The sequence below is a fragment of the Athene cunicularia genome (genome assembly GCF_003259725.1).
Source record: "Athene cunicularia isolate RWA chromosome 1 unlocalized genomic scaffold, athCun1 chr1_part2, whole genome shotgun sequence".
Classification (NCBI taxonomy): Eukaryota; Metazoa; Chordata; class Aves; order Strigiformes; family Strigidae; genus Athene; species Athene cunicularia.
The window spans coordinates 30,796,226-30,821,217 of record NW_020799092.1 but is presented as its reverse complement, the minus strand read 5'-3'; the positions used below and the strand labels follow the sequence as shown (position 1 = coordinate 30,821,217).

The 24,992-nt window shown below is 35.6% G+C and overlaps 1 protein-coding gene across 6 annotated transcripts in view; it reads right to left on the bottom strand.

Annotated features, from left to right (window-relative positions):
- Positions 1–24,992, bottom strand: part of ANKS1B (ankyrin repeat and sterile alpha motif domain containing 1B) — a 455,171-nt gene that overhangs the window by 349,685 nt on the left and 80,494 nt on the right. For all 6 annotated transcript variants that reach the window (XM_026865589.1, XM_026865597.1, XM_026865606.1 and 3 more), the window contains exons 7-8: positions 21,453–21,563; positions 18,389–18,564 (exon numbers count right to left, since the gene is read on the bottom strand). In XM_026865589.1, the coding sequence (XP_026721390.1) occupies positions 18,389–18,564; positions 21,453–21,563 (287 nt within the window). The remainder of the gene's footprint in view (positions 1–18,388; positions 18,565–21,452; positions 21,564–24,992) is intronic.

Genomic DNA, 24,992 nt, shown 5'->3' with positions numbered 1-24,992 from the left:
AAAAAAAAAAAAAAAAAAAAAAAAAAAAAAAAGGAAAAAAAGAAAGAAAAAAAAAAAGAGAGAGAGGAAGAGATTTCTGTCACCTAAAGAAAAACAGACACCACTGAGAGGGTTTTATTCATGCCTTTTTGACTCTAAAAAGTAAATGCAGTTAGAAAATGCCACCTAGATCATACTTGCTCGATTAATTGAATTTGACATTATGAAAGGGTGAAGTCAATATAAACTGTAATATTAAGCTGCAAAAAGGCCAACTCTGCCTAAACTAGAAGACATGAGTATGAGTATAAGCATCAAACAAAACAGACAGAAAACCTTAAAAGATATCAGATGAGATATGTAAGAAGGAAAAATTGGTAGAGGAACTACAAGACACTGATGAAGAATAAAAGATTTAATTAAGGTTCTGGTTTTTACTAGAACACTGAATTAAGTATTAAAAATTCCTTACAGCAGTAAGAGACTAACAATATAAATTCTCTATGTCTAAAAAAGAGAGAATAATAATAATGTAGCAGCATGGGAGTAGTAAAATCTAGCATAAGGATACTGGACCATTACAATCAGTGGCAAGCTTTCCTCAGACTCTGCTGGACCTGACACATCACCTCTGATTTTCATACCTAATGAGCGTTTAGATTATGTCTTTGAAAATTTTGGTATGAAAGTCTTCCTCTACATGTCTCCATCTACATAAAAGGCCAAATTTGCCCAGTAGGATACTTTATAATGAAGGAAGGGTACTTTATTCTATAAACAGGCTATTTGTTCTCCCAGAATATGTATGTACATCATGTTGGCTACCACAGTAACCTGACATCTCTCTCCTGATCTAAGAGAACAAGCCAGTATTTAGCAACACACAGAATGATGAGTACAGACAAAAAAAGCACAGAGAAAGTCTGTCTGTCCCACTCTTAAAAGTCAACAGGAAAAGATAAAGATAGCACCTTTAATCTTAACTATTACTTAAAACAACCAAGTACAATTACAGCTGTAAAAACTACAACCCCACAAGCTTTACGCCAGGTATAAAGCATACATAAAGTTTTGGCCTTCCTTTTTACAGATGTCAATGATTTCCTGACTACCATATGACCTCTTTATCTAGACAAGTTTTCTCTATGAATACAGTAAGTCATATAAAACCTCTTCTTTCTGTTTATTCCCTCTCTTTCTCAGTTCTTAACGAAAGCTGGTCTGCTTTCTGCCTTGATATATGAAAGCAGTCTTTGCTAGGCAAAATATGATTTAATTCCCTCATTTCAGGATACAGAGACTTTCCTGTAGTAGTCCAGTGAAATGTAAAAACAAGTATCAAAGTCTTTCTTTAGTTCTTCTATCTCTCTTTTTTCATAATTATTATCTGTTTGTAGAAGTATTGCAAATAAATACCCTTTCAGACAGGATCCACTAGAACAAGATAGCACCAGCAAAACTGTTAAAGATATAAAATAATAGGGACTTTACCATTTGCTATTGCATCATAGTTCTGGACACTAATATTAACTTTACCATTTGCTATTGCATCATAGTTCTGGACACTAATATTAACTTTTCCTTTATCTTGTAGCATATCACATATTAAGAAAATAAGTTTTTTGAAATGGAGCAGCAAAGACAAAATCCAGAAGTCAATCTCCTGATTATGGAGGGTAGAAAGCAACCAGGTGTCTGATAAGATAAATGCTACCACTCAGTCTGGAACAATCAACTCAGTAGGAGGTTACTTCTGAAGAAATAATTTTCTCGGACATAGGACCATGCAAGTATTTCACATGATCCTAAATGCTGGATTACAGAAGTGTGCCTCTACCTTTCCTTTGCCTGGCCCAAAGGATATGTAATTATGTTGTAAAATAGAAGTAAAAAAAAATACAGTTCTATTGTCTAATATTCTAATTTTATATTATACTAACGACAAATAGAGAGGGAAACTGTTTCTGAATATCCTCTATAAATTAGGATCAGCAGGTTGTTCTCTGTGTTGCTGTTCCCAGCAGCTGTGGCAGCGGAGACAGGGACTGGGGAGCTGGGATAGTATTCCTGTGCTCTCAGTGCTCCCCCTGCTGCTGCCCAGCCTGCTCCCAGTGGAAAATACCTGACGGATACAGAAGAGAAAAAAGCAACATTTGGGCATGAAATGTAACACCATCAGTTGCTAATTTACCGCAACAGAATCCCTATATTAACCAAAAGTACCCTTCTGGGATTCTGTAAGGATCCTGACAAGGATGAGCCTCATTTACAGGACACATTCTATGTCTTACAGACAAATCACAGTGAAATATTTTGGTGGCCTACACACACCTTTCTCATATCCCCCACGGTGACCTTCTGCCTGCTTGGCATTTTTCCATTTCCCATCCTCATTATCTTGTCCTTCACCTTACACTACAAGCCTTTAGCCATGCCTTCACAAATATGTTCCTAGTTTACATTTCTTTCATCATTTCATTCACTATGAGTCTGGTTAGAGTTTGATTGCACTTCTTGTGTTCAGCCAAGGAAATACCAGGAGAAAAAGGGTGGTCTTGTTCCTAAAACAGCTGAATGTTGGAGAAGTGTACTCTGTACCTGCCTCTGCCATAATCCCTGTGGGATGCTGGGCGTCATTTAAACTCCTCCAAGATGGTCACTAAATTTGTGCTCCTTCTTTACAGAATATATTGAAATTGTGAAGGCAAATTCACAGAAGTGCTGGGCTACATCGGGAATCAGCATGAGATATTCTGAAACCATTTTCAGTGTTATGTGAGATTAAGAGCTCTGAACATCCAAGTTCTAGCAGTCTCAAACAGGGACAATCTTGACCACTACACCACTGCACATCAGTCAACCTGCATGTGATAGTACTTTCTCACTGGTGTTACATAAAAAAAAAACTTGTCTGAAGCAGTGACACACTTTAAACTCTAGAACAGTAATGTCCGAACCTGGTAAAAAATTCCTGTAACTTGAAGTCAACAGTCATGGTAATTGACTATATGTAACAAAAGTAAAATGTATTAACTTTAGGCAAACATGACTAATTCACAGATGTGAGGAAAGTACATGAATGTGCAGTTACTGTCCCTCAGTGGGGAAGTGCTATTGACACCTATCATGATGAGCACCCCAGAAATTAATCATTCTGTCTTCAGAACAGGGTGTGACAGTATGCAGTAAATACACCCTGGAACTAGATGGTACAATACACACTGAATAAGGTCAAAAATTTTAAGTAAAAATTAGATTATAAAATGAATGAGTACATCTGAACCTGTATTCAAAGCAGGGCCATAGATTTCAATTTTTTAATTCATCCTTGCGTATAACATAAATAATGACTATGAAGACAATTCTGAATCATTGCATTACTCATAAAAGGATGCATATATACATATGATATGACAAAAGTTTAGGATGTAAAAACCTGAAAAGCTATTAATTAATTAGAAAATACCAGACATAAACTAAAATAGATAGCTTTTCTTCCATCGATAAAGGATTTTGGTCTTTTTCAAGACCTAAGATAGCTTATGACCATATGACCATAAAAGAAAAAATGGCCCATCAATGGACCGTCATTTATTAATAAAAAGGTTGATCTTGGGTAATTGATTTTTCATGAAGCATAAAAGCTTTTGATCCGAGTGTGCTAATCTTCATATGAACAGTATTTCATCTATATATTAATGATCTGATATTTTGTGTGCATGTCTTAAGTGCAAAGCAAAAGACACCTCAATGTATTTCAGTAAGAATCTTCACACTTTTCTAAGAATCTTCACTCTTTTCTAACTTCTGTTTGATTTTGCCATGTGGGTGAAAACTTTCAAATGACAGAAAATTCCAGAATTCAATAAATCAAAAAATTGAAGAGACTGGAACCTAAGTGGTTTTAGTAATTATAATCTAATCATAATAATAATAAATAATAAAGCAAAGCTGTGTTTTAAGCACTTGGCTAATTTTGAGCAAGCACCTGATACTCATAACTCAGACTATGTACACATTTAGTACCAATTTCAAATGCTTAATATCAAAGCACTTTAAGTGTTTTGCTTGACCAAGGAAAAAGAACTTGACACACTGAAGCATAAAGCCCCATGACAGAACTCAACCCAGCAAGCCATACAGACTACAAGAACACTATGCTACAGAAATGTATGTCTAGGGATGACTTTCTATCCCATAGGCATAGTAGATTTGACCTAAACTGGTATGTAGGAAGGGTATACACAAATATAGGCTGTGCAAAAATGCAGGAATTTAGTAACTTTTTTTTTTTTAGTCTTGAAGTTTAAGCACATGAATAGTTCCAATTAAGTTAATGGAATTTCTCATGTTAATGACAGGCTTATGTGTCTTCCTGAATCAATATGCACATGACTCATTCTAAAATGTGACTCACTGTGAAAAAATCATGTACCAGTTGAAAAAGAAGAGACTGATAATGAAGGGCATAGGACCCTGCAGAAAATCAAAATCAAGTGATAATATTTTTAGAAATATTAAATACAATTAAAAGCTTAAGCCTATTTACCTTTGCATAAAGGAAAAATTATAATTCAAAGTAAGGACCAGCACTTTTGGCTTTTAATGTCACAGAAAGAAAATACTGCTTGGAGAATAACTACAGAGGCATCTCTGTATTTAACAACCTTATACAATCTGAATGTTATCATATAACACTGGAAAAACTCAGTGCAATGTAATTGCAAAGCAAATCATCTGTAAAACATGTATTTTTCTTTTTTTAAAGTTGTGAAAGAGAGGGTGGATAAGTGGGTGGCAGAATGATGAAACTTATAGAAAATACATTATTTGTCATGAAATAGAGCAGAAGGAACAGAAATTAAAGCAGGGGAAAAATCAGGTGGTGAGTGAGTAGGCAGAAGTCACCACTTTATTACTCCTCCAGTGCAGAGTCTTTTATTTAACATAGATATTCTCAGTAAAAGTGTGTTACTGAAAATGCAGATATTATTCCATTAAGTTGATGTTGGCTTAATGAAGGACATAAGAGAAAATCATACCTGAATAGACAAAACCAATCTAAAGAGAAACTATATACAGCACTGAGTTAGCAATCTGAAGAAGAATGCTGTTTAAGAGTGGATAAATCAAAAAGGCCTTGAAGACCATTTGTACTAGATTATCTACAGATCCATCAGTTACAAATCACTACTAGTTTGCCATACAGTAATACAATATAGTATAAAAACAATGCAGTAGAATAGCTGACAATCAGTTGAAACATCTTGACAGGCTATAGAAGCTGAACACCTAACTTGGAAAGATCAAATAGTAATTTACATTTGATCTCAGTAAAACATGCAAGAACTTAGATGCTCAGAAAAAAAGAATCACACACACACACCACCCTGTAAGAGATGCAGAATACAATCAACTGAACAACAGCTCTCAGTCCAGCCTGATTTACATGGCAGGTGGAAGTAGAATTCAAAATCATCTTCACAAGGAAGGCAAAGGTTTTACTAGGGCTGGTACTACAAGATGCTTCTTTTTCCTGTCATATAATTAAAATAGTGATTCCACAGCAGTCATCTGAACAACCAGTACTACCAGAAGATTTAGGATAATGGTTGCTCTTTCTGTGCTAGGTCATCTGTGCTGTTCTTTTTGCCTGTGGTAGATTCAACATAGTACGTACAGATCCACCACAATGCAAGCACACCTTGATGTTTTCCAGACACACACCTAGGTAGCTGAAGAGTTAATACTTAAACTCTTTCTTCAGCCAGTCATCATATAGTGTCTTAAAAGTCCTGTAAAACACAGGTAAACAAGACAAGTCAGTAACATTTCTTCATCTGTAGCTCCTGTGTAATGCTGTATTTCTTATGAAGTATCTATGGCTAAATAAGTGATCTGTAAAATTACTGAGATTCCTTAAAGGAAACACAGTTTTGGACAGAGACATGATCAAGGGAGTAAATATTCCAATACCTATAAGGAATCAACTATTAATAATTAAAATAAAGACCATCATAGGAATAAAACATTTTGACATTTTAATACTATTTTTGCCTATGATTGACAGGCAGACAGTGCTGAGACTGCTTCTTTGCAGGCTGTGAACTGTTCATATTTCAGAGATACTGGGCAAAGCACCAATATCAACAGAAATAATAGCAGTAGTATTAATAGAAACTGCTCAATCTCAAATAACTACTGAAGCAAATAAAATTGAAGAGCCTCTTCTGAGATTTTCCTTCTTGGCTGAAACTCACTAAACTGAAACTCACAATAAGTTTAAGAAGGACAGATGCCAAGAGAAAAGAAAATAGATGATCAAAACTGGTGTAAATTATTCAACTCTTACATCCCTCTGGAAAAAGTAAAGAGACTGGTGTAAAAACAGATGTGTGCATGGTGAAGTAACCCTGGTTTCTGCTTCTAATTTCAATTTTAAAACTTCTACCACTGAAGTCAGCCAAGGGTTTCAGTATATAGTGAAGTTATGGAAAAGCTAAGGGCAGCATTTATAGCATGCTGTCTGTATTAATTCCATGGGCAAACATTTCTAATGCATAGTAAATATTAGTCAATTGCTCCTTATACTCTAAATTACTTCTGATCCTGATTTTATAGAGGTCTAAAAATCTGGTCCAATATATTATTCTGCTATTCATTTCTACTTCCTGAGCTTATTCACAGGGACTGAAAAACATCTGCCAACAGAACACAATGAAACTCTATGTCATAGGTGGTCAACTACTTCAAGGCTTAAGTACAAAAATACTTAATCTTTTTTATATGTCAATTCTAAAATAAACATGCTTTTTTCCATTAGGATAGAATAAAAATTAAATTAAGCAAGTAGTCCAAACACGATGTTCAATGTTCTAGTTTCAGCTAGTAAACAATTTTTAAAGAAAGCATTCTTTTGTATTAGCTTAACATGGATAGTCATTTTGCCCTGTGAAATATGGCAGAATATTTACCATTACAATGACTTGTATACCTCTTATGAAGAAGCAGCAAAGAAGGGAAACTGGGACTGCTGCTGCTAAGAGAGTACCTACTTATTCAGCTTCAAAAGAATCATAGAATACAATATAGTGAAACAACTCATTTACATTTATCTCCACCCCTCCATCCTCTAATGGATCCTGTAGGATTTCACATAGTTCTGATAGATCAGTAGGCTCCATCTTCTATGTACAGCAGAGGGATAAAACTATGGGGTTCCTCTCACTGCAGAAAACAACTGAGACATACCCATATGGTTCTCACTCTTCACATGCATTTTCTATCAGATGGTGACCATCAGGCTTTACTTCAGTCCCAAGTTTAATGACTTTATTCTTATACTAAAAGAGTAGAAATGAAATCAATGTTGACTTTAGGTATTTAAGATTTATTTTTTTCCCCTCTACTGTTTGTATCCTGCTTTGCAGGTAGAACACTCATTTATTCTGAGGTCACTATGTATTAAAAACCACAATCAAACCTGCATTGGAACCTGCTGACAACAGTGATCAAGTTCTAGAAATATTACAGAAATACCTACCTCTGTAACATGCAGAAACATCAAAATCTAAAAAGTTCTAGAACAATGTATTCCTTGTTTAGTATTGCAGGATAGAAAAGAATACATTTTTAAAGCATTATTTCTTCTTCTTTCCTTATTAAGTCAGTTTTCTTTCTGATAGGGTAAATATCTACATATGACTGTGAAAAAAGATATCTCCCACATATTCAAGATTAGGCTTTTTACAAACTATCAAAACTAGTTTTTCAAGAGAGAAAAAAAAATGTCTTCATAGTCATCCATATTGCTTACAGATCTCATACAGTTTTACATACTCTATTGCTCAAACACGATAAACCAAATAGATTACTGAAGTTCACAAACATTTCTCAATCCTTAATTTAACACTGCCAATCTACTGGAGGAACATTTGGATCTAGATTAAGTTGCCTCTACATTGAGGTCCAGTGTCTATCTTTGGGCACCCTGCCTAGTCTCTAACTGCCACTCTAGAACATGGTTACTTGCCACATCTGCCAGCCCCACATAGACGTCTCAGCTGCTGACCAGAACAGAACTACATGCCTATGTTTATGCAACTGACTTGAGGGCTTATGGTGGCATTCAGCTGCCAAGCATATGCATCCACTGTCATTTTGGATACTGCAGGGTAGCTGTTGAACCTTAATCACTGTTCTGAAGGTATGACTGAGCCCATGTCAGTCCCATGCAGTAAGCACCTTGCACATCCACAGCGACATGAGAGACTTAATATTAAGGCAGCTGGATCCCACCTTTGGAACTGCAGCACCCCTACTGGTGATACTCTGATCAAATAGGAAGAAAATGAATTTTAAGAGAACCAAGGAAGAGCAGGGCTCAGTTTTGGGGCCACTCCTGTTTAACATCTTTATTGATGATCTAGACGAGGGGATCGAGTGCACCCTCAGTCAGTTTGCAGATGACCCCAAGTTGGGTGGGAGTGTTGATCTGCTCGAGGGTAGGGAGGCTCTGCAGAGAGACCTGGGCAGGCTGGAGCCATGGGCTGAGGCCAACTGGAGGAGTTTCAATAAGGCCAAATGCCGGGGGCTGCCCTTGGGCCACAACAACCCCCAGCAGCGCTACAGGCTTGGGGAGGAGTGGCTGGAGAGCTGCCAGTCAGAGAGAGACCTGGGGGGGTTGATTGACAGCCGGCTGAACAGGAGCCAGCAGTGTGCCCAGGGGGCCAAGAAGGCCAATGGCATCCTGGCTTGTGTCAGCAATAGCGTGGCCAGCAGGGACAGGGAAGGGATCTTACCCCTGTCCTCCGCACTGGTGAGGCCGCACCTCGATTCCTGTGTTCAGTTTTGGGCCCCTCACTACAAAAAGGACATTGAGTGACTCGAGCGTGTCCAGAGAAGGGCAACGGAGCTGGTGCAGGGTCTGGAGCACAGGTTGTACGGGGAGCGGCTGAGGGAACTGGGGGTGTTTAGTCTGGAGAAGAGGAGGCTGAGGGGAGACCTCATCGCCCTCTACAGCTCCCTGAAAGGAGGGTGCAGAGAGCTGGGGATGAGCCTCTTTAGCCTAGTAAGAAGTGATAGGACAAGAGGGAATGGCCTCAACTTGTGCCAGGGAAGGTTCTCTAAAGCAACTGAATAACACACACAAAAAGATATTTAATTAAAGCAAATATTCTTCATATCTGGAAGATGATCAAAAGATCAGTTCTTATAGAGTCCTCAGATCCTGGCTAATCCTGTTGAAATTAGTAGATTTCTTTGTTATTCATCTAAGTATAATGAAAAAGAGGTTAGTCTACAAATTACTATGTCCTCTGTACTGCATCAGTTTAGACAGTCTCTGAACTAAAATGGTCCTTGTGAAAATATACAAAACCATACTGTGGTTAATTTAATAAAACATAGCTGTTTAACAGGATTGCTGAGTAGATAAAATATTACTAATCATTTCCAGAGCACCCTAAATTTATATACAGCTTTATATACATAAAGACAAACAAGCTCTTTGATCTGAAAAGCTTATAACATAATTATTTGAAAAAAATGCTACACCCATATCTGAGATCCTTATGTAAGAGATTTAGTCCACAGCAGGGCAAATGAAGTAGTGGGTAGCATGGCAAGATTTACATAGAAAATGAAAACGCTAGGATCACTTAGTCAGGAAAAAGAAAGCTTTAAGAAAGAACAAGCCTGAAGTATTGCAAGTTACAGAGGATATGCACAAACTATTTGTTCTTTTCTACTCTATCAGATTTTACTATGTAAGAATAAATGGAAGCATATACTCGGCAATAAAAGAAAATGTCTGTACATACAGCACATATTCTGCAAAACACAGTGATACAGGGTTATTGTGGTAAAGAATGTGACAGACTGGAGCAAAAGGATTAGATACATTTAGAATTCACCAGTGCAAGCTAAACTCATAACAGCATTCAGAAAGATTCATTTGTCTGTAAGCTATTTTCCTGCAAGTATCTGATAGTCAAGGAGTTTGCCACACACATATGTAATTGGATAGAGTGGTTAAATATTCCAGAAAATCTTTCTAATGGAAAAGGAGTAGGTACTTTTTAATGCAGGTTAGATGAACTGGTGGCTTGGCCAGCACCTTCCCCTAGTTATACTTTACTCCCTGTTGTTTAAATCATACTAAGTGTTAACCATGTTTTGGGATTTTATATTGTAAAATAATTTATTTAATTTTTATTTATTAACTAAATTTAATTTTAATAAATAATATTAATATTTAAAATTATATTTTTAATAAAGTGCTCTCACAGAGTAGGCCTGTGCAGCGTGCTGGAGGATTGTCTAGTGATACTTGTACCAGAAATCATAGCAGCAGGGAGCTGCAGGCTAATTTATTTGGCTGTGAAGCATGCCACCGAGCAACCTTTTCTGTGTAGAGTTCCACTCAGCTGTTGTTAGGACCCTTCTAACGCAGAAATCTTTACAACACTGTACTGAAGCATAGCATAACCTATAGATACAAAAAATAACCAATTTTAATAGCTGTAGAATGTAGATTAGGAAAGGATACATTAAAAGTGTCTGAACTTCCCTTGGCTAGGTGAACTATCTAATAGAAGGGACAAAAATTTGTATGAAGTTGGTACATTTCCCTATGCTTCTTTATAATAACCAGCTCATGTTTAAATAGAATTTAGAAATAATTTTGTAAAGTAGCTTATAGCAAGCATATCATTCTATATTGACCAAGTGGATGCTTGGTACTGGATGTTGCATTATAAACATCTAATGAAAAAAATAACAGCAACAACGGTTCTTCTCAGTGGGAAATACCACCGTGCTCATTAGAAACTGCGACTAACAGATGGTTTTTAGTTGGGCGGTAGCTTCTAAAGACAATTTTTAAAGTTATATAATCTTATCTTCAGAGAGTGGGTAGACCTTTACAACAAGGGAATCTCAAGAAGCAAGGTTTACATATCCTGGGAAATATGGCCTTCATATTTTTACTTTCAACAGAAATAAAAGTCAGTATATGTTTGCAAAGTAAGATTCATAACTGAACTAAGTGTAAGAGTTAAAGAGCAACTTAATACAAAATTCTTGTAATGTCAAATTTGGCAATACGTAAATTACTTATCACTATTATAAACAGGAAATTAAGTAAAGCAACAATATTCCAAATACAGATTCTTGGTACAATTCTCTTCCTTTTTTATCATAAATACCTGCAAAATACAGCAAAGCTGTATTATCAAATTCAATAAATGTTACTATATCAAATAATTTAAAATTTATCTGCTTCTCTCCATGGAGTCCCAAACAATCAGGCCTGATTGTCTTACCATTCCCTAATGAATAAATAACCAAAATTGTTCTTGAATGTGTTTTTAATGTATACTCATTATTCCTCCATTGTATATACTACTGGCTTACTCATCATCATCGTGTGGAATTTTGCCTCACTGTCTCAATAATGTCAATATGCAAGTGTGTGATATTGTTAAAAGCTGCCATGTTTGATCCAAGATAGTAATCATTTTACTCCAGCATATTTGCTCAATCTTAGCCATTACAATACTTCAGCCCAGCCATGATATATAGAAATGTTATGTTAAAACAAACAAAAAACCCTAAACCAACAGTATTATTAAATAATATTACTAAAATGTTTACCTCGATATTCCTCAACAAATTCCAGTGATTATTACTTTGTAAAATAAAAAAAATCTTTTTATATGTGTACTTTTTATTAAAAATAATTGTTCTTTTCCTTAGAGAAAAAAAAAATCAGAATAACTTCTAAAGGACCATGAATAAATTTTATTCACTTCATATTAATTCTTAACCATCTTCTTTCAAAAACACACAATTCTATGCTTTCAAATCTCCACTTAAATATAAACCAATCATGATCATCGTTTTATTGCCTTTACATATCCCTATCTTCTTGATATTCTGGCATGAGAGTAAAAAATGAATCTTCTCTTTCAATATGTACCATCACTGTTTTCAACAATGTTAATATAGTTTTTATGTGTATATATATTTTTCACTCTTTCTTAACATACATAAGTATCAACTTCTCTTTCAGGATGACAGAAGTAAGCAGAAATTGACATTTATACACCTATGATGAAATCCCAACCTTTTTTCCGAGACTACACAGAACCTTTCTTCATGTTTAAGTTACTGCTTCCAGCCTTTATTATCTATTATATAAACCACATTAAATTTAATCAGATACACTGCTGCCACTTCTGTGAAATCCCTCTGTAGTACAGTCACTACAATCCTACATGTTTTTACTATCGTTGGGTTTATTCTGTAAGCAAAAAAAATAGGGGCACCTTATAATTTAAATTTCTCAGTATTTATTCCAGGTAATTAAGTAAAATCCTTGGACATACACTCTACTGTTAAGAGCACAAAAGCACTTTCTGGAACTATGTCTTTAACCTAAACTCATATCACACATCCAAAGACACTAAGATACTGCATTTGCACTTGCAAATCAATGTAGTTTATATTTTATGTTTCTGAGCACAATAACATAAATATAAAAGAAAACATTGCAAGCAACCACCTACAACACAAGATTGAAGGGATTGATCTGAAGAAAAGACTGCAAATTTAGGGTTTCAGTTTTATTGTGTATGGAAGATTTTTATTACTTTAAAATTAGTTTTAGTCCAAAAATTCTCATGACTTCTCAAAAAATATGGAGAATAGTTATTGTTACTGTTTCCAAGTTCATTCTTAATTAAGGACTTAACAAAAATAAGCTTTTGAATGCAGAATAAGAAAATCTTCTTTTAAGAATCAATTTTAAGAAAAAAATTATTAAAATATCAGCTTTATGAAAGGAAGAGATTGAGATGTATTGTGTCCAATATGTACATCTTACAAATATATATATACTCGTACACACACATATGGAAGTTCTTAATAACTATTTTTTGTTTTGCAATCATAGGCTGTCCAAAGCAAATAAACAGTAACATATCATTCTTTGTCATCCACAGGAATTTTTTCTTAAATGAGCAAAAAGTCCATACTTTTCTGATTTTTTTTTTAATTAAGAAACACAATGCGCCAGTACATTGCCATAAAAAGAGCCTATTTAGAGCCTATTTCTGGTTTTAATATTACGTTTAGAATAATTTGTTCTCACATGAGTACATACACAGGTACCTCAAACCTGACAGGAAACTGGTAATGATGTTAGTTAGTACTCCAAGGACAGAGGAATCTAAATTAAAGCAATTTGCTTGCAGAAGATCAGGAAGATTCTTCATAATAGGTACTTTGACATTCTTCTGTTCATTTTCCTGACAATTTTTCTGTATCCCTGCTTTGCAAGTTATACCTATTTAAATTTTCTTACTTGTTCTTGAATTCAAACAGATTGTTAGAATACACACTTGATGTGTTACCTCTGTCATAATGCACCTCTAAATTTTGCCTTGATATTTTAGTTTGTAGTTTAAATGTATGCCATGATGTTCAATAAATTTTCCTCTTATAAGAATCACAGGTGTTTGTTTTTAAGTAGTTTCTACTATCAACCGTGTTAAAAATGCATGATTTTAACGTAGCAATGAAAAAAAATTGAAAAACTCTTACATAAGATGGCTGGTTTTGTTCTTGAAATTACTGAGCCAGACTGCCATCTATTGGAAAATAAATATTTTTTTTAAATCATACTTCTTTTTTTTTTTAAAATGGAAACTACTATAAATTATTGTCAAAAGCTGATTTTGCTAGCAATCATGCTTAAGACAGCTTAACCTTTTAAAAATGGAAACACTTAACTAAACTGTGATACAACCAAGGATTTTCCTACGAGTTTTGCCACCTCATGTTTTCTGGGAACATGCTTTGAAGCACAGCTCCTTTTCTGACTCGTTGAACAATTAAATCCTAGTTATTTGGAGTGAAAGTTTTGTATCTTGCAAATGTAGAAAACCTGTAATATGTCAGCACTGAATAAAACACAAGTATAAGACATTCCCAGCTTCCCTATACAGCAGTATCAGGGCTTCCCATGTCTTTGCATACACAGGGGAACTAAAGGGTGTTCAAGTCACAATGTCCAAAACAGGAAAAATAAAAAGAGGCAGACAGGAACTGGGAGTAAAAATCTATGAAGCCATCATCTACTCCACCCAGTGTACAAGCCTTTGAGAAAAATGGGCAATTCCAACCAAAATCATGCATATATAAATGCCTTTTTGGAGCTCTCTCTGAGTAGCATAATAACCCACATTTCCAGTTGCAAAATTATGTTAAATCTGGCCTTTAATTTTGAGGAAACAATGAACAGGGCATTATTGTCTGTAATCTCATAATATATATGTTTTAATGACTGGTGAAGATAGACTAGAAAACATAGAGTTAATATTTTAGATGACAGCCCATCAGAAGAACATTGTAACACAGCCAGAATTGCAAAATCAAGCACTGAATTTATGAAGTTTCCAGTGTAGCTTTAACTTGACTGTCTTTAGTTTATTCTTTATGATGTACTCTTGAAATAAATTATCACATTAATTTATTCTCGTCTGACTTGTGCTATTGAGCAGACAAGCATTGACATTTTTCACCCTCTTCATTAATTGATCTCCTCATTCAAGAAGCTAACACAATCTGTTTTTTCAGAAACCAAAATTTTTACCAGTTTCCCTTTCAGCTTTTGGAATAGAAGTCTCCTATGGGAACATTTTTACTCATCTCCAGATCTGTTCCTATTCACATCTACACTATGGTGTCTATTCCTATTCTCCTTACTTCCATTGTACCCTCCTCCTCCCCGATGATCAAGCCTTCCAGTCCTCAACATCCTCACCTTCCATTTTTCTATTCATCTCTTCCATGTTCTGAAGAAATTTAAGAGTCAACACAGAACGGACTAATAATTTGGAATTAGAGTGATTAAACCCAAAACTTTAATCCAGAGAGCTGTTTTTCTGTTTCTCCTAACCTCAGAGTTGTGCAAACTCTGCTTCCTACTTGACTTTAATATACTGTAAACACACATCACACACCACACACAGAAACATATTAAGTAATAAAACAGATAGTGTTTTCAGTGAAAAATCTGATAAAAGGCAAGAAGTCCCTTACTTCAAACATACCAGAACAACTTGCTATATGGTTGGATGACTAACTGTCCAATAACTCAGCAAATGGAAGACTGGATTCAATTCTGTCCTTGATCTAAGAGAGTTACAACCCACAACTTCTTCAAAATAAAAAGTAGTATTCTACAGGTGCTGTATCACTGAGCAACAATGCAAGACATCTGAGGCCAGAAAAGGAACAGAATTTGCTAGACAACACAGAGTCCCAAGTCCTGCTCTCAAGATTGCACAGCTATTTTTCCAGTGGTTTTAAAATCCAGAAAGAATACTGGAGGGAATCAATAGGCTGATGCTCAGTCCTTTATTTGGGGGACTATAAGAGTGATGTTAAAACCCACCGTTATACCATAGGGAGAAATGAACACCACTCTACCACTCTACAGATGAAGCCTTTTACTGTCAAGCTACTGTATTAAAAAGCAGGCATCCCCACTACCCTTACACTAAACAAAAACAGTGAACTCTGCTCTTTCAAATAAAAGAGACTGGCACTTAGATTCAGGAGAGAATCCCAGCTTTTGGATCCTAGATAGACAAGACACTCCTTTCTGCAGTCCTGAATCAATCTAAACCTTATTTAGACAGAGCAGTACCACAGGTGATTTGGCCCTCTTCAAAAGAACCAGTTGTTTTAAAAATGCTTTGAAATACACTTTCCTTCCTGATGTTTTCTCTTTCACATGCCCATGTTATCCTCAGGAGGTGCTCCTTGCTCCAGCTTACTAGGTTTTTGACCCACGGGCCAAACAGAAGTTCCCCAGTCTTTGTCTCCTATTTCCCTGAACAATAGCATGATGAAAAAAATACAGATGCCTCCTAGCATCTAGTTTCTTTGCAGAATCTCCCTAAGGGTCCTGAAATAAGTATCTTGACTTGGGTTTTGGAACCTGTTCAGATGACTGGACTACAGGAGAAGGTAAAAAGCCTGCACCAGTCACTGTTTCTGGAACTAACATTTGTCCAGGAAATGGCATCATCTGACACATTACCAACAGGGATCTGACTTCAACACCTCTTCAGAGCTGATGCTGGCATGGTCAGCAATGAAAGTTTGAGGAAAAACTGCTTGATTTGAACCTGCAGTAACTGCTTGCTTGTAGAGGCACACCAGGTGCAGTTCTTAGCCCTGTGCTTGAGCTGGTAACAGAGAAAGAAAACACTTGGTCCTGCAGGCAGAAGGAGCCTGTGCTCTGGTGTTACCACAGTCCTGTGCTGCCCCTGTTTCCATACAGTCTTGGCACGTGCAGCAGCAATGAATGTAAGCTGAATGAATGCAGATGACAGAGAAGACCCCACTTACGCTGCTGAGATTTTTATGGAAGCTTCCCAGGGAGGAGAAAACCAAAGTCAGAAGAAGCTGTAAGAATATTTCTCTTCTTTAATACATATCCAAGTCATCTATTTCTGACTCTCCATATCTATATATGTCTCCACTTCTGTCTTTGTATCTCCATGTTCTTACACATAAATATTCATTTAAGTATCTTCAGTCATCACTCTACTGTCACGCTTCTTTCACCACCATGCTTGCTGGTCCTGCCTCCAGAGAAGGTTGGCAGCATTCACCTTTGTTTCCATTTTCAGAGCTAAATGTATCTCTTCATTTTAGTGCTTCTTCCTGATTACTCTTCGATGACTCCTTACAGTGTGTGTGGGTTTTCATATCATCCATGTACTATACAGTGAGTCTACACACCAAGGGAAGGTAGCACTTCCCTGAAACTAAAAGACAGTGTGTCAGAACTGGGAGCAACTTCCTTTTTTTTTTTTTTTTTTTTTTTTAAAAAAAAAAAATTTATGCAAGACAGCCAGGTAGCAACTGAACAGAATGAGTGACCTTAAAATACTTTAAAAACCGAAATGGATGTTTTAGATCAAACAGGAAAATCCCACATCACATCTAAGAGTCCTCTCTATATGGGCCTGTATAGTTGGGTTTAGTCTAGGGGAAAATGTGCTCTACCCTCCATGCTGACCTCACATTGGGAGTGTGTATCCATCCTCCTGATTCTACTTCTCTTTGAAAGAAAAGCTGGGTGCACTACTAGGGGGAAGCCACAACATGGCTTTAAACAATCCCCATTTTTGAAGATCTGTTTTCACATCAAGTTCAATATTCAAATAGATACAGTCTCAAAAAATATATTGTCTAATTTACGTTTGTATTTGCTTGCTGCACATAAATTACAGATGTAGTGTCTGAATACCTCCTATTCACATTGTATTTCATTTAGGACTAAAAATTTCAGTTCTGAGTAGATGGAACTATATAGATTACGTTTTCTGCAAAAAGGAGCTAAGCAGATTTAAATAGAAGTTAGCACCTAAATACAGAGAGACACTAGAAAGATGTATAAAAATGCTTAAATGGGATCAGTACCTTGTTCAGACTGACTTCAACATGGGTTATGTGTCTAATCATTCAAACATCTAGAAAGGCTTTACAAAAGTATTATCTACTGCATTTCAGGGCAGCTAACCATCTTTGTAAATCTCATTCTGTCTACATATACTGTAATAAATTCTCTAGAACATAAAAGTCCTTAACTTGTCATGTTTTTTACCCCACATATGAGAACATAATTCTTCTTATTTATGAAAACATTAATTGGAATTTATGACTTAGCATTTTCCCTCTGCTCTATGCTTTATTCCCTGGGCAATCCCATTCACTTTACTTTCTGAGGAAGAGGAATTCAATTAAAAAAAACAAAAAACCAAACTTAAAAAAAAAAAAAATCCTAGATTACAGGATTAGTAACAATGAAGTAATTTTTTCAACTGTAGCTGGAAATCACTGAAGTATCACAACCACAATTTTCAGTATTGTGACTGTCTTTAATACCATTAGGCTACTGAGAAAGCTATATAGTAATAAAATGTATAAGAATCATAACTGAAAATGCTTAGCTGCTCCTTTTGGGGGGTACTTCTAATAAGATTTTGCAAGCATTTAGTCTGGTATAGTAATGAGCATACTGATTTCAATTGATTGATTGCTTAAAAAAAATGTTTCTTGCACTCCTCATGCTCAAAAGAACAACTAATCTGAACTTTTAGTCATATTGGTGGTGCCATAAAAAGTCATTCTGAGGTGTGGTAGCAATATCTTTGTAAAATAATGGGAACATTAAATTCTAAATCTGTAAGGAGCACATGCTATATTATTTTTTTCTATTATAATGTTAGATTTGTACTATTCTCACTCGTACTATTTCTTTCTTGAATGTGCCATATATAAAGCAGATATAACTGAATATATTGTCTTTGTATCCCATCTTACTTACTACATTAAGCTTGGTTTGGCTTCCACTGGTCATAAGTTCTTCCTCTGATACTTTACTAAAATTGTCCAGATAATGGTCTGATATTGTATGAGACAGATCTTCAAAAGAGTATTCCTTTTCTTGACACAATTTGATTTCATCTAAGAGCTTTGACAATTCTCCAGTCACAGCTTCACCTTTAAAAACAGACACACCATTAGTCAATAATTAGAATACCGGGGTAATTTATGCCTAAAAAGGAAATGCACATTCTTTAAATTTTATTGACCATCTGTTATAATCCATGCCTTTATCATCTAAACAGTAATCTTCATGCACAATTCTCCCCTCAGAAATAATGGCATCTCATTCCAGAATGGGAATCTCTGGAGGTAATCTACATGATTCTGCATTCCCCTATACCTTGCATTTAATTAGGACGAATTACAGCGTATACTTACCCTTTTCTCTGTTTTCTAATCCTGAACATTGGCTAGAAATAGCAACTATCCAAGAATGTAAAATTAATCCAGGAAATGAAAGTTTCTACAAACATACAAAATGAGTGTCCCACACTCAGCATCGAGTTCATGTTTGCTGCTGTGATCAATTGATACACTACAAAGGTACCATATACTGTAAGTAGGTTGGAACTGAGTTTCTGAGAATGCACATCAAGGTAGCTATGTTTTATAAACAATTCTTGCTCACTTTCCCAGGATTAAATGGAATGGTGGAAGAATATAGTGGGCAAAACCCACAAGTTTAAAACATACTTCCCTCCAGCAATCTATCAGAAAACCATGTTTAGTGCATTCTGCATTATTTCATGTTTTCTCCTTAATTTATCAGATATCTGTAGTTAAGAAATCTACCAAAATATTAAGACAACAGGCTTTATATGTCTATACTGAGGGCCAATATTAGAAATATTGGTAGTAATTATTATTAGAACCGCACTGAGTTCTAACTTTCCTGCAAACAGCCGACTGGCAGCATCAAGACCCCCACAGAGCAAAAAGCTACTTGTTATGAACAACTGCATTAGGTTCTGATAATCTATTGCATAAGTGTTACACAGCTACATCCAGTAATAGCAATGAAAATATGAGTGAAAGCCAACTTTTTCCAGGGGCAATTAAGAAACCCCTTCTCCTGACTAGCTTACAAGCGTCATATTGTTGGAAACTACAGTCCATAGACTTGATAAAATACAGAGATATTTATGTTTTACTCCGTCTTTGGGAATAAAATGCTGAAAAGGAAAAACAGAGTCTAGAGTTCTTTTTGAGTCATTTTCCTTCATAGTCATCACTGTTTGTTATTCTAGGTAAATATAGGTATTTTAAAATATTTTTTAAACTACAACTATGGCTAATTATGACTGAAATTTTCAGAACCAAGAACAGAAGTTGTTAATGAAAATCATCTAATTGCCTTTTAATATCTAAGTAACAGAAATTTTGCATTCAAAACTCTTATTACTCTTAGTCAATGGTAACCTTGCACAAAACTTGTAAATTAGACAAAGATATAATTGAAATTATTCTAGATTAATATTATGATAAATAAAAATTGAAAGTAAAATACCTAAATATTAAGAACGATTCTAAAATCATAATACAGTGCCCTAAAAAGAAACAGGACTACTGTTTCCTATAGAATTATGTTCATGTCCCCAGTCCCATGTTCTCCTACATATGGCCTAGAATATTTCTTACCAGGCAAGGATGAATTCTGTGTAACAAAACTGGAACTGCAAGGGTGCTGACTGACCTGTAAGTCTACACTAACTGGCTGGCTGATTGCTGCCAGAACAAATACATAAAAGACAAATTTTCCCTATTTCTTTCAGTGCAGGTACTAATTAATGTCTATCCTCTATCTAGCTACCTGTTTTCATGAATGTCACAGAAAGATAATTGATACTGCTATCCCTCTTTCACATTTGGTTTAAATTATTTGAAATTAGATTGTCAGAGGATGTCAGACAGATGGATAGGAAGCACAATCAAGTACAATGTCTTTTCTTTGGAATCAGATTATACAATAGACAAGCAAAAGCCAGCTAGCATGTTTTACAGTATTTACAGCTTGAAAGTGGAAACAAGGAATGTGAAATCATGACCTTATCATTAAGAAGTAAAACATATTTTTTTAAATATTTACCACTTAATTTTAGGACAGATATTTCTATTGCATAGGGTAGTTGACGTCATGATTTTACTAATCTAAAAGGAAATATTTATCTTCATACACCACCCGTCTGTTAAGTACCCCAACAGGAAACATGAATGAAACTAGAGCATTTCTTTACTATCACCATTAAGACCATAATCTGGTGTGCAGCTTTAAACTTAGTTTTCCATGAACGGAAACTCTTCCTCTAAGAAGAGAGGATTAATTATTTGCCAGCAGTCAATTATGTTTACTTTGGATGATTACAGAAGACAGAAGTCAGGTTTGGTTCTACAGCAGGATGATTCTCATGGAAGAGCAGGGTGACACCACACTCAGGAAATGCTCTACTTAAGCAGTTGTGGTGTGTAAAGGATGAATCAAAACATAAGATGAAAGCATGTGCACATAGCAGTGATAGTCACGGTATATGAAAGGTATGTTAGAAAATTAATGGAAGAAACAGTACGCACATGATCTTTGAAAGAGATATTCAAATGTAACACATTTGTAAGAGGTACTCACAGAAAGATAAAGTCAACCTTTAACTTGAACGTGAAACAACGCCTGCAGAGTATTTTGACATACCTAGTATCCTTTTGTTTTACTTGAATACGAAATGCATAAGGTCAGATAAATTAAAAATATTTAAGATCACATAACATAATACACTGTAATCCATCAGTAACTTGTTCCTTCTAGGAATACAGTTCTTTGCTTTCCTATACGACATAAATTACAGTGTATGTAGTCAAGACAGGTAATTCATGGTGGAAAAAGCTTCTCAATAACTTTCTTAATCTCTCTTTTTCATTTTGCATGCTTGTATGAATGTGATAGCAATATAATTTTAATATTAAGGAGAAGTTCAATACAGTTTCTGTATTCACAGAGTACATGTATTTACTTTTAGCCTTTGGAGACGGAGGAACTTCTGGGGACAAAATGCAAGACTGATGTTCTGCGCATTCCAGTGGGCGTTCCTCTGAAATACTTGCATTTCCTGATTCCATATATTCTGCAATTTAAAGATACACATACACTTAAACTCCTGAATTAAGGGGGTTTATTCCAATCAAAAGTATACTTGCTACTTCATTTTTCCTTAAAGCCTTTTCATTTTTTCATATTACAACCTTGTAATTATTCATAAACACTGCTGCAAGGCAATCATTTATTGAAAGTATTATAAAACACTATAATGGCCAGTACTTTAATCTGCTGAAACTGTTACAGATATCTCATTGTAAAAGTAATGAGTTGAGACTATCCCTGTGTTTTTCCTGTCTCTGATGTATCTATGTAACTGTTCCACTATATTATTACTGGTGAAAGAGTCTTCCTTTGTTCTAAATTTGTGAAGAGTTTTTAGTCAAGAGCATGTTAGATATATTGATACTATTAAGAAAACCAAATATTCTGCTTGCAGCACAGAGATAGTACACAAGAAAAAAGAATGCAGTCTCAAAAGTCTAGTTAAAACTAGCTGTCTAAAAAGCAGTGTTCTAAAAGTTTTGTGCTTTTCCTCCTTAAAACGTCCCTTGTTCTACCTTCATGAAGATGTTTATAAAACCAGGAAAACATGGAATGACAAACATGCTAAAACCTCAATTCCATTATTTTTGTGTAAATATATACTTTTTTTTCGTGTGCTTTTGTACATAGGCTAGCTCAATGGAACGCCAAGACTTTAATGAATGTTATTGTAAGACAAATATTAAATAATATATTAGAAAATAATTCATACAATAGTGGCAATTTTTTCCCAGCATAGTTGACTAGTTCTCAATTCAGGAAGTTGTTTTGTATCTGCATTTTCTTGATTTTCTGAAGCTGCTTAAACAAGTTCTTTCCAATATCAGATAGTAACCACAACAGTACATGTAAAAACAGTACATGCAAAAGCGAACTACAATAACTGCTTTCACCAATATCACACTGAAGGACTAAAGAGTTTCTGGGAAGTGAAATCTTCCTGATTTAATTTCTACAGTCTACAACACGCTTGTTTAGCTTGCTGTTATCCCTGATTAAATAAAAAAAATCCCCAAACCCAAATACAATCTGTGATAAAATAGACATCTGAGAAAATTAAATCGGAAATGGCAGAGAACAGCATGCAGTTTCAAAATGCTTTGCATGTTGTTGAGGTTTTTTTAAGAATGTATGATTTGAAAATGTCATATATTAAGTTTGATGGCTGGCAGTGGTCCCTTAGATAATCTGTCATACATTTCTTCATATGAAAATGGGCACTTCTATTTTTTTGCACAGTGCTAAAAGCAAAGAAGCAAAGATGAGCTGTAAGAGACCATGAGAAAATCAGCAGCATGACAAAATACTCTGGAATATTTTCCAGCTCTGTCAGCTATATTATAGATCAAGTTAATGTGCAAGATGGAGAAGAAATAAAAAGGAAGCTAGACCCAAAGAAAAATAAAAGGAAAAAAGGAGTTCACACCTGAAAATATTTGCTTGATAACTGTGCAACTGTCCAAAAGCAAACCTAAAATTAAGTTCTACCATGTGGGATTGTTAAAATTATTGGATCAATACAGATATTTTTAGGAAAGGAAATGCAGGGGAGATTGTGAAGGACTTTAACCCTGTTGTCCAATATTCATATAAGACTATGGTTTTAAAATACTACTCTATTTTTATTCTTTGTCAGGCCCCACTTTCAGACCAATGCACTTACCTGCTGAAGGCTAGTTCTGAGGAGGAAATCCCAAGTTCAACATAAATCTGATAAATACTTACTTTAAAACCTGCAGAGTTCCTTCCAGAAAATCTCTACAAAAGGCTCAGCACAAGGTATGGTGTAGAGGTTCAGAACAGGCTAGAAGTGTACCATCCTTGTATGAGTGTAGCCCTTAAAACTTTGGACTTCTGTGGGATTTCTACTCCTAACTTGGTTTTATACTATTGAAAATTCTACCAGATTATGTACAAGGCAAATAAAGACATGGACTCAGTTGTGAAAGGCTTACAGTCTAGGTAAATATATACTTACCCATAATATTATCAAAGAAACAGAGACAAAACAGGTGATCTATGTCAAAACCCAGGAAGTTCACTCAAGCAGTGGATGCTTTCACCAGCAAATGAATTCTGTTCACCTGAAGCTGGCTAGAAATTAATCTTCAAAACTTGCCCAAACTTATTTAAAAAGATGATACTGTTACCATCATCTGCTCTGACTACAGTGTACTTGAGAGACTGCTCTGGATTCTCACTTTCCTTAAAAAAAGAAAGATCATTCTGTACAAAGCCAAGCTTAGTCAATTATACCACTTAAAAGACCAGAACTGTTTCCCCAGTTGTGGTCTCAGAGTTTAGAGAAAAGCCTGTCATACAGGGGAGAGTAAGGCTGTTTGGGACATGACCTGTCAGATTCATAACAGTTCCTTCACCAGCTTACTGTCATCCTGTTCCATGTTTCCAAGACAGCCAGCACGGCCAGCAGGCAAGAGGTGAAGGAAGCATATGTTAATACACATTTCAGAGATGTTTCCTCACCGTACAGCTTTGGGAAGAATGGAGTATTTCACTTCTATTGACTCAAATGTCAGATTACAGTTCAGTGAGGATTAATACTAAGAATCTTGAAAACTGTGCCTGCTTAGTAGCATTCTTTTTCTACAGTTACCTCATTTTAACATAGCTGTACTCAATCTAAATAAGGCCATGTGGACAAAAAGTAATAGCATAAAAGTAGTCAGACAACAGTGAAAAAAAGAGCAGTGGTAACCGGTCTTAACACCCGTTAGGCCAAAACCAAGCAGACAGGAAAGCATTAACACATAAGCAGGGAAACGCAGATGCTTCACAGAGCAGCCAGAGCCAGGAAGGTCAGCCATGAAGAGAACATGGATCAGGTCAGCTGGAGCTGCTGCTGGACTTTCAGGGGCAGTAAAAGCTCAGGCTTTGGAGCATAGCTTGCCTTAACTTCAGCTCCTCTAGGTCCTAATTCCTCAGTGGGGTGAGAGGGTCAAGATTTTTGCTTTCTTTATAAACCTTAGCTTTTAGAGTAATGGCTACATTAGCCTCAGGGAACTTTCTACTTTTTAATGGGAAAAAAATCTCAAACAAACAACTCTTTTTTTTTTTTTAATGAAGTAGGAGCTCCTTTCCCTTTTTTTTTTTTTTTTTTAATAGAACCTACTTCAGCCATGCCATGGGGTGGATTCACATAGAGTTCTTCCCTAAAGCAACTTCCCCTAAAGAGACAAAAGGGCATTTTAAACTCTAAAAAAGCCAAATTTGATTATAACAAAAATCTGAACACTTACCTTTTCAAACAGAAGGCTCTCCAAGTAACTAGATTGGAGGAATAAAACTGGTTTAGAAAGCACTCCCCTCCATGGCCAATGTCCCTGTAGGGGGGATCCTTACTCCTCCTTCACTCCGTCTTCCTGAAGGGCAGCAATGTTCAGAACACCCTTTG